The following is an 8,603-nucleotide window of genomic DNA, read 5'->3' on the forward strand; positions in this document are numbered from 1 at the left end:
GCCGCTATATCGATGCGAGGCTACGATTCAGGAACCGACGGGTTTTTGTTTTTTTTCCCCCCCACAAAATGTTTTTTTCCCCCCACGTTTTTAAGCAATAATTTACGTATTTATATGTGGTTTCCGTGTAGAAAATTATATGCAAAGAGCAACCACATGCCTCCAATTTAATGTCAATATCAGTTGCGAAGCCAATACTGCTTTCATTCTCCTGATTCGGTTCAAAGCATTCATGCCAACTGTTTCAGTTATTCTCACTTGGCTTCAATTCGACGCTCGTAGAAGTCTAACTTAAACGACAAAAAAGCCGGCAAGTGTGCGCAGTGTGTCGTCACGTGACCATGACAGACCTGCTCAATCGAGCACCTCGGACAGTCGATTGGAGCGACAATATGGCGCAGGCAATATTTGAGGTGCTCGAAGGTAAGGAGAATATTTCAATAACGACGCACATACAACAGCTTCAACCGGCATCACCGCACGGTGCTACTTTTGCTATGCAGACGGTTCATTATATGTGGAATACGCGCCATTTATCTCTTTCCCTACCATCCAAAACGTCCTGAACATGGGTGGGTGGGGGGGGGACCAGGACTGTAAACAGATGATCAGGTTGTTCATTGTCCCTCTCCTTTGCACAGTGTTTGAACGTGACCCGTTTCGATGGTGCAAATATTGTCGGTTTCATCTTTTTAGTCAGATGGCATTTTACAGTTTAACCATAGATCCCATATGTTTAGATTGCTGCTGCTCTGAGAACCCGTTAGGTGTTGGTTGTTTTTTGGTTTTGTTTTCATTTTACACCAAGGAATCAAACCAATTCAGTTTTGTTTTTGGTCTTGTTTTTTTATTTTTATTTTATGTAAGCCAGTTGTAGAATACCAACATTCTGCTTCGTTATCACATTTGGCGTTCACGTCACACACACAGCCGTGATGAACGTGATGCTCCTCCACTTTCTTCTTCCTCTTCAGGCATGGACAACCAGACGGTGCTGGCCGTCCAGTCTCTGCTGGACGGACAAGGCGGGGTGCCCGACCCAAACAGCCAGAACGTCTCGGGAGCGTCCACCATCCAGCCCATGGGTGTGTACAGCAAATCAATATGACATAGAAGCTCGTTATGCAGACACATCTCAGTCTTTTCATACTCGCGCTGCCCATTAGCCGTCCTCATCTGCGATGGTAACTTGATATGGGGCGCCACTTGGTGCAGGAGGACACGGCAATATCTCCCATCGTCATCCAATCCCTTGTTAAATGTTTATTAACCCTCCTCTCCCCCCTACAGATGACGAGGACGTCTTTCTGTGCGGGAAGTGTAAGAAACAGTTCAACTCTCTGCCGGCCTTCATGACCCACAAGAGGGAGCAGTGCCAGTCGAGCGTGCCCTCCCTGTCCACCGTGTCCCTGGCCTCCACTGTGGCCTACACGCCCATTCCGTCCATCAGCTCTGTACCACAGACCCCCACCAACAGACAGGTGGGGAGGGGGAAAGAAAAAACAAAACATTGCATAAAGACGAAGTTGACAGTTGATCCTGTCTGACTGTTATGTGTTGTCGAACCTTCTGCTTGCCTGCACGCCAGGTGTCCACCTACATCACAGTGCCCCCCTCCCCTCTGACACACACTCTGGTACAAGGCAACGTGCTGGTCAGCGACGACGTGCTCATGTCGGCCATCTCAGCCTTCACCTCCATCGACCAGCCCATGGCTGCCATGCAGACGCCGGTTCAGGTAACAGGGACTTTACGCACTCCGGTGGTCAATCAATCAATCAATCAATCAATCAATCAAATTTTATTTATATAGCACGCTACAACAGCCAAATGGTGCACAAGGTGCTTTCCAGAGTGACACATAACAAAAGCAAAACTAATAAAACAGTTAAAACACAACATTACAGCGAATGCACAATTACAAAACAAGAATAAAACGCAAAATTGGTGAAACATAATTCAAACACTAATGCAGTTTGATGGCTTCACATCTCTTCTCGTGTGCTTCCCTCCCTCTCTGCTGCAGAGTAACTTGAGCATGCACACAGCTGGCGTGTCCTATCTGCAGCATCACCTGCACCCTCCTCCTCCTCCTCCCCATCATCAGCATCACCACCACCATCATCATCATCATCAGCACCAGCAGCAGCAGCAGCAGCAGCAGCATCAGCACCAGCAGCAGCACCACCACCACCAGCAGCAGCAGCAGCTGCCAGAGCAGCAGCACCAGCAGCCGGCCCACCCCCTGCCTCCAGGCCAGACTCCGGCGCACCCCCTGCCAGCTGCGCAGCCCCCCCAGCAGCCGCTTTCCTCACAGGTCCCTGCCAGCCACAGCAACTCAGTGGTTCAGGTGTACGCCACGCTGCCCCACATGGTCGCCGGTGGTGGTGCTGGTGGGGGTGGAGGAGGAGGAGGAGGAGGAGGCGGTGGAGGAGAGATCCAGTCTCTCAGCTTGCAGGCTTTCAGTCACCCAGTGCAGGTGGGTAAAGCTTGTTTTTTTTTGTTATTTAGTCTCTCAGTGAGATGGATACAGGAGATAGATAGATGGACACAGTAGATAGATACAGTAGATAGATACAGTAGATAGATAGACACAGTAGATAGATAGATAGACACAGTAGATAGATAGATAGATACAGTAGATAGACACAGTAGATAGATAGACACAGTAGATAGATAGATAGACACAGTAGATAGATAGATAGATACAGTAGATAGACACAGTAGATAGACACAGTAGATAGATAGATAGACACAGTAGATAGATAGATACAATAGATAGGTAGATAGATAGATAGATAGATAGAAACGTTATTGTCTGTTTTCCAGTAAAAAACAGAAATTTGTCTTTGACACAGCTTTAAAAAAAAAAAAATGTAAAAATATATATTTTGCTATTCGGAACAGTTATTGCAGAGGCTCACCACTGAGCCCCAGTGAAGTTCTCCCAGAGGTAGTTGGGCTGTTCTGGTTATTGTTATTATTGCCTGTGTCTGTTTCTCCTTCAGGTGCCCAGTCAGTGTGTGGAGAGCCACTCCTTCACCACCCCTCCCGTCTACAGTCCGGGCAAACAGGGCACCAAAACCAAGCTCTGCAGTATCACCAGCAATCTGACGGAGCTGACTGACTTGGAGAAGGTCATTATTCCCAAGCGCTCCAGGAGCAGCAAGAAGAGCCTCGACGGAGTCGCAGGTACCTGGGGGGGAACTCTGCTGTAAGCTTTTTGACGCATCGGTGCAAACGCACTCAGCAAGCTGAAATCTGTGGCTTGCGTCCAACAGAGCAGCTGAAAGGTAAAGGGCCCAAACTGAAGTGCAACTACTGCGTCAAGACCTTTGCCAAAAACTTTGACCTGCAGCAGCACATCAGGAGGTGAGTCGGCGGCCGCCGGGGAGGAGAGACTCTTGTTTGTCGGCGTGGAGTCGTGACTGAACTCTGGTCTCTGTGCAGTCACACCGGAGAGAAGCCGTTCCAGTGCATCGTCTGCGGCCGAGCCTTCGCGCAAAAGTCCAACGTGAAAAAGCACATGCAGACGCACAAGGTATCAAGTCTGTGACGGTGTCCCTCCGCTTCACCGAGACGCACGTTCCCAGTGGATGAAACTATGAAAGTATTCAGGCAACAGTGACACCTAAATTTTACTCTTCAAAGTAAATTGTAAAGTATTTGTAGTTTTCCTACGATGCTGTCCTTCCATCCTCTCCATGCACTAGCTTTCAGACCCAGTACAGCATATTATAAGCCCTTTGTGACGTCATAAAGGGAACTGATAGCCCTCTGGAGATATGAGTGTTTGCATTTGCGTACAAGAAATATAAATAGAAACCAGCATGAAGCCATTGATCGTGCAGGTGTGGCCGATGGGCGTGAGCGGCGCCGTGTCCAGGATACCAATCACAGTCAGAGTGGTTCCGGCGCCGTCCAATGGGGAGGAGGTGGGCGGTGAACAGCAGCCACCGCAGCAGCAGCAGCAGCAGGGGGAGGCAGAGGAGGCGGGGCCACAGCAGCAGCAGCAGCACAACAGTCAGTCTCATGGAGAGGAGGAGGAAGCTCAGAGAGGTACAGTGTTGCTGGGATTACTCCATAGAAGTAGTCCAACTACTGATTACTGATTACTCCTTGGAAAAGTAATCTAATTACTTCTTTGACTACTCTGTTTCATAAGTAATCAATTACTAATTACTTTGTTTAAAAAAAGATGAGCCGAGATGTACAGCAATCAAGACTCTGCGCTCTACTGTGGTCCCACAGACGCTGCGGTGGAGATGGTGGAGAGTGCGGCGGCGGCGGCAGCGGAGGCTCCGGCCGACCCCGAGGCCGTCGGCGCCGAGGCCTTGCTGCACCGACACCCGGCGGGCCAGGCGGAGGCGGAGCAGACACGGCGCAGCAAACAGATGCTGGTCATCGACAGCTCCTACCAGTGCCAGTTCTGCGCCAGCAAGTTCAAGACCTACTTCCAGCTCAAGTCCCACCTCACCCAGCACAAGGGGGAGCAGGTGAGCAATCGAGGCGGTGCCCCGCAGCAGTACAAATGAGACATTTCAATAACATATGGAATAAAGTGGAATAGAATTGGTTATTTGATGGAGATTTCAATTGTAGAAAGTCTATATTTCCTACATTTTAAAGAAAGAAAATTAGACTTTTTTTTTCAAGAAACTTCATTAAAGGTCAACCCAGCTCCTGATTTTGTTTTCCAAAATCTGAATCTGCCCCAGAAATTGAAAGATTTTATTGAAAATAAAACTCTCCAAATTTAAATTTAGCCCTCTGTTTGATACTCCTGCTTTAGTTTCCTACAAAAATGAAGCTTTGTTGGACATTTCATCTGTTTAGTTGACGAAACAAGAGGGTCTCAGAGGGCGGAGCCAACGCCCGGCTGGAGTGGCCACTGATCATAGATCCGTGCCTTTTTGTGACATCACAGAGGGCCGATTTGCACCAGCTCAACCGGCTCGCTAAGCGCACTGCCCCCTCCGCTGCCCTCTGCAGGTGTACAAGTGCGTGTTGAAGTCCTGCTCGCAGACCTTCCAGAAGCTGGACCAGTTCCTGGAGCACATCCGGACGCACCAGGAGCAGCTGACCTACCGCTGCCACCTCTGCCGAAAGGTCTTCCCCTCCCTGTTCGACCTGGGGGTCCACCAGTACTCCCACAGCTTCTGCCCGCAGCAGAGTTCGCGCAAGGAGACCGCCATCTACAGGTGAGCCTGTCGTACTACAAGTCGGCGGTGGCCGAAGGAGAATATGAAGATTTAGTTGCTGAGTTATTAGAAATTTATCATGTAAATAACGTGGCGTATTGGCGCAGCAGCTGCGCCAACGTGTTCAATTGTAAAATGACTTAATCTCTTAACTTTACTTAATCGTCTCTCGGGACGAATCGGCGACGACGCGCAGTTCATTGTAGCAGTTAAGGCTCACAGAGTTTAGGGTTGGTGGACTTATCAAAACTTTGTTGAGGAATCTCTGAAAATGGCTCTTCAGTCTTAATTGTGATTTAAATGCTCCGGGAACTAACTTTTGCTCAACTATATGAAGATGATGTCATGTGGAAGTGTGATTCTCTTTGGATTCTCAAACCTCAGTGTCCCATTGAAAATAATATGAGGTGAATTGATTTAGGGGGGACTACATATGACGTCACTGATGGCCTCGGCATGAAATGCACGGCCCTCCACTGCTACTTATAGTAGTAGCAGTAGTTTTACCTGACTGTTTACAAAGAAAAACACTTTTTTTTTTTTTTTTTTTTTTTGGTGCTTCACCTCAGGTGTGCCAAGTGTCAGAGCCGATATTCCACCCAGGAGGCTCTGGAGCAGCATCTCCTCACCGCCTCCCACTGCTTCCCCTGCCCACACTGCCAGAAGGTGCGTTAGGCGACCGCAGTGACCACTGAAAGACACTCCAGCTGTTCTGCTTTTGGGGGGGGGGGGGGGGGGGGGCGACTACTCATAATGACGGAAGACTGAAGCGCTTTCCCCTCTCTGTCCGCCAGGTTTTCCAGTGCGAGCGATACTTCAGGCGCCACCTCCCCACGCACGGCATCGGCGGCCGCTTCAAGTGTCCGATCTGCAAGAAGGCCTTCAAGCAAGAGCACTACCTCAAGCTGCACTCGCGCATCCACTCAGGTCTGGACGGGCTCCCTATGCGCCTGCGGGACGTAACCGTTGGCGTGAAGCCTAAAAATTGAGCCATGAGTGCAGAGGCGGTGGGGGTGGCGAGTGATGCTGGCACGCTTCTTTCTGTCCTCCAGGTGAGAAACCGTACAAGTGCTCCCTGTGCGAGGCCACGTTCAACAGGAAGGACAAAGTGAAGCGGCACATGCTCATCCACGAACCCTATAAGAAATACAAATGCCCTTTCAGGTGAGGGAACAGAACGGAGACCAACGGGACGGACGTCTCCCTTTGTCGAACGCGATGAAGGTCCAACAGTGTTTGAGTTTCTGCAGGAGGCAGTAAACAGAGGGCTAAATGTGCTCCAATGTTGGACCTTTAAATGCTTCTATTCCTCCTGTGCGCTCCGTTTCTTTTTCCATTTTGATTATTATTTTTTTGTTTGCTTCCATTTCCAACAGGACACATGTAGGATGCACCAAAGAATTCAACCGACCCGACAAACTCAAGGCCCACATCCTGTCACATTCCGGTGAGCAATAAAAACACATTTTTAAAAAGTCATGGCCGATCACCTCGACATTCGATGTTGCATTTACAAAGTAAAGCCTGAGAGGTTTCGCACGAAGAAATATGTAAGAAATGGATTACTCATTGCTGGCATTTCCCGGCTGCAAAGTGTTTTTGCTCTGAACAACCAATCAGCAGCTGCGTCTCCATCACCCCTAGAATTGCGCAAAACCTAAATATCGCAATAAAGAAACACCTAAACTTCGAAAAACCTCTCAAATATGGCTAAATGGTTTTGACGCTCTCATGAGGTGGTTATTCGGACGTATCGACATAAGAGGTATATTGCAAAAGTGTCACGGTAACACTTTTTCCGCATTTACGCGTCAGCAGACGTGACGTACGGGGTCACGTGACCAAGTTGACTTCAGTGAAAGGGGCGCATTGTATTTGGATGGAGGAGGAGACGGAATATTTTTTTACAAGTACCAAAAAAAACATTCTTGACGGCAAACAAGAGTGGTTGTCTCTTTTGTTTCGTAAATTCTCGTAATTCCTGCCGGCCAAGATTTTATGAGAATTACGACTTATGCGTTTCACACCATTCAATGGAAACACTTGCAAAAACGCATTTGTACTTTTTCTTTAAATTTTTTAGAAATATCGCTTTTATTTTGGAAACGCAGCTACAGGCTCTGTCCTTTTTTTAAAAAGCACTTTCTTGACCAGAAGCAGTTCAGAGGAAGCTACGCTGCTGGGAAAGTGACTCGGCTTCCTACTTCCTGTCTCTCGCTCCAGGTATCAAACCCTACAAGTGTCTCTTCTGCCAGAAGGCCTTCAGCCGCAGGGCTCACATGCTGGAGCACCAGCAGTCGCACACCGACAACTACCGCTTCAGGTGCTCCACCTGCAACAAGGGCTTCACCAGGCAGAGCTACTACAGAGACCACAAGTGTCCCACTGGGGCGGACAGGACGGGGGACGCAGGGGGGACCCGAGAGGAAGAAGAGGAGGAGGAGGAAGAGGAAGAAGAAGAAGAAGAGGAGGAGGAAGAGGACGAGGACGAGGAGGAGGAGGAGGAGGAGGAAGACGAGGAGGAGGAGGAGGAAGAAGAAGAGGAGGGAGGGTCACCCATGATGACGGAGGACAAGCAGGAAGATGCTAGTCGGAGGAGAGGAGGCCGGCTCAGCAGGAAGGTGAAGAGAGGAGATGATGGAGAGGAGGAGAACTTTGAGAGCATGAGGGAGGAAGAGGAAGAGGAGGAGAACTTTGAGAGCATGAGGGAGGAAGAGGAAGAGGAGGAGGAGGAGGAGGCAACACACAGGAGGGAGGAGGGGGAGGAGTCGGAGAGGAGTGACGAATGCTGCCAGGCCGCCATCGCCATCATCAACGCCGACTGACAGTGGAACAGAGAAGACGAGGCTGCTGCCAGCCAGCCGCCATGTTTGTAGTTTTTTTCTCTTTTTTTTTAACCCCTGGACAGAGACCAAATAAACTCCATTATTTATTCCAGAGAACTTTCAGTCTGGGGGGGAAATTCATGATTTGTTTTACATTAAAACGGTACGTAAATGATGAGCACTGCTTGAAGTCACATGACTGGAAATGAAGACGTGACGTGTTTCATGATTAAAGGCCAGTGACCTGTCAAAGACTGTCGACGTCGTCTAAAATCATTCAAACTGTTGCTTTCCCCCATTTCTTTTCATGCAAGTTTTGTTGTGGTTTTTTTTTCACGTCTTTAATTTTCAGCCAACTGTTGAGCAGCAGCCTCGCACAATAAGCTGTCCAGAAAAGAGCATGTTTAGCCCTCTGTTTACAGACTCCTGTCCTGTCGCGCTGAGACGATGCCTAGGTGTCTGTGTCTGGTCCCTTTGTGACACCACAGAGGGCTCGTTTCCACAAGCGTGAGCTCGGGAAGTGACGGATGGAGTTTTCTCCTTTGCTGGACAGACTGTTTCTGGGAATCAGGACGGA

At 49.1% G+C, this 8,603-nt stretch overlaps 1 protein-coding gene across 1 annotated transcript; it reads left to right on the forward strand.

Moving 5' to 3' along the window:
• Positions 1–204: 204 nt before the first annotated feature.
• znf341 (zinc finger protein 341) lies at positions 205–8,278 on the forward strand. The gene is made up of 16 exons (XM_076026605.1): positions 205–423; positions 975–1,085; positions 1,291–1,481; positions 1,589–1,738; positions 2,027–2,479; positions 3,009–3,192; positions 3,282–3,372; positions 3,451–3,541; positions 3,852–4,059; positions 4,252–4,496; positions 4,993–5,201; positions 5,771–5,867; positions 5,996–6,128; positions 6,254–6,365; positions 6,578–6,648; positions 7,425–8,278. The coding sequence occupies exons 1-16, from the start codon at positions 342–344 to the stop codon at positions 8,024–8,026; spliced, it is 3,030 nt and encodes a 1,009-aa protein (XP_075882720.1). The 5' UTR covers positions 205–341; the 3' UTR covers positions 8,027–8,278.
• Positions 8,279–8,603: the final 325 nt, after the last annotated feature.

The sequence above is a fragment of the Nelusetta ayraudi genome, unplaced genomic scaffold (genome assembly GCF_046127955.1).
Source record: "Nelusetta ayraudi isolate G7.1 ecotype Tasmania unplaced genomic scaffold, CSIRO-AGI_Nayr_v1 ptg000019l, whole genome shotgun sequence".
Lineage (NCBI taxonomy): Eukaryota > Metazoa > Chordata > Actinopteri > Tetraodontiformes > Monacanthidae > Nelusetta > Nelusetta ayraudi.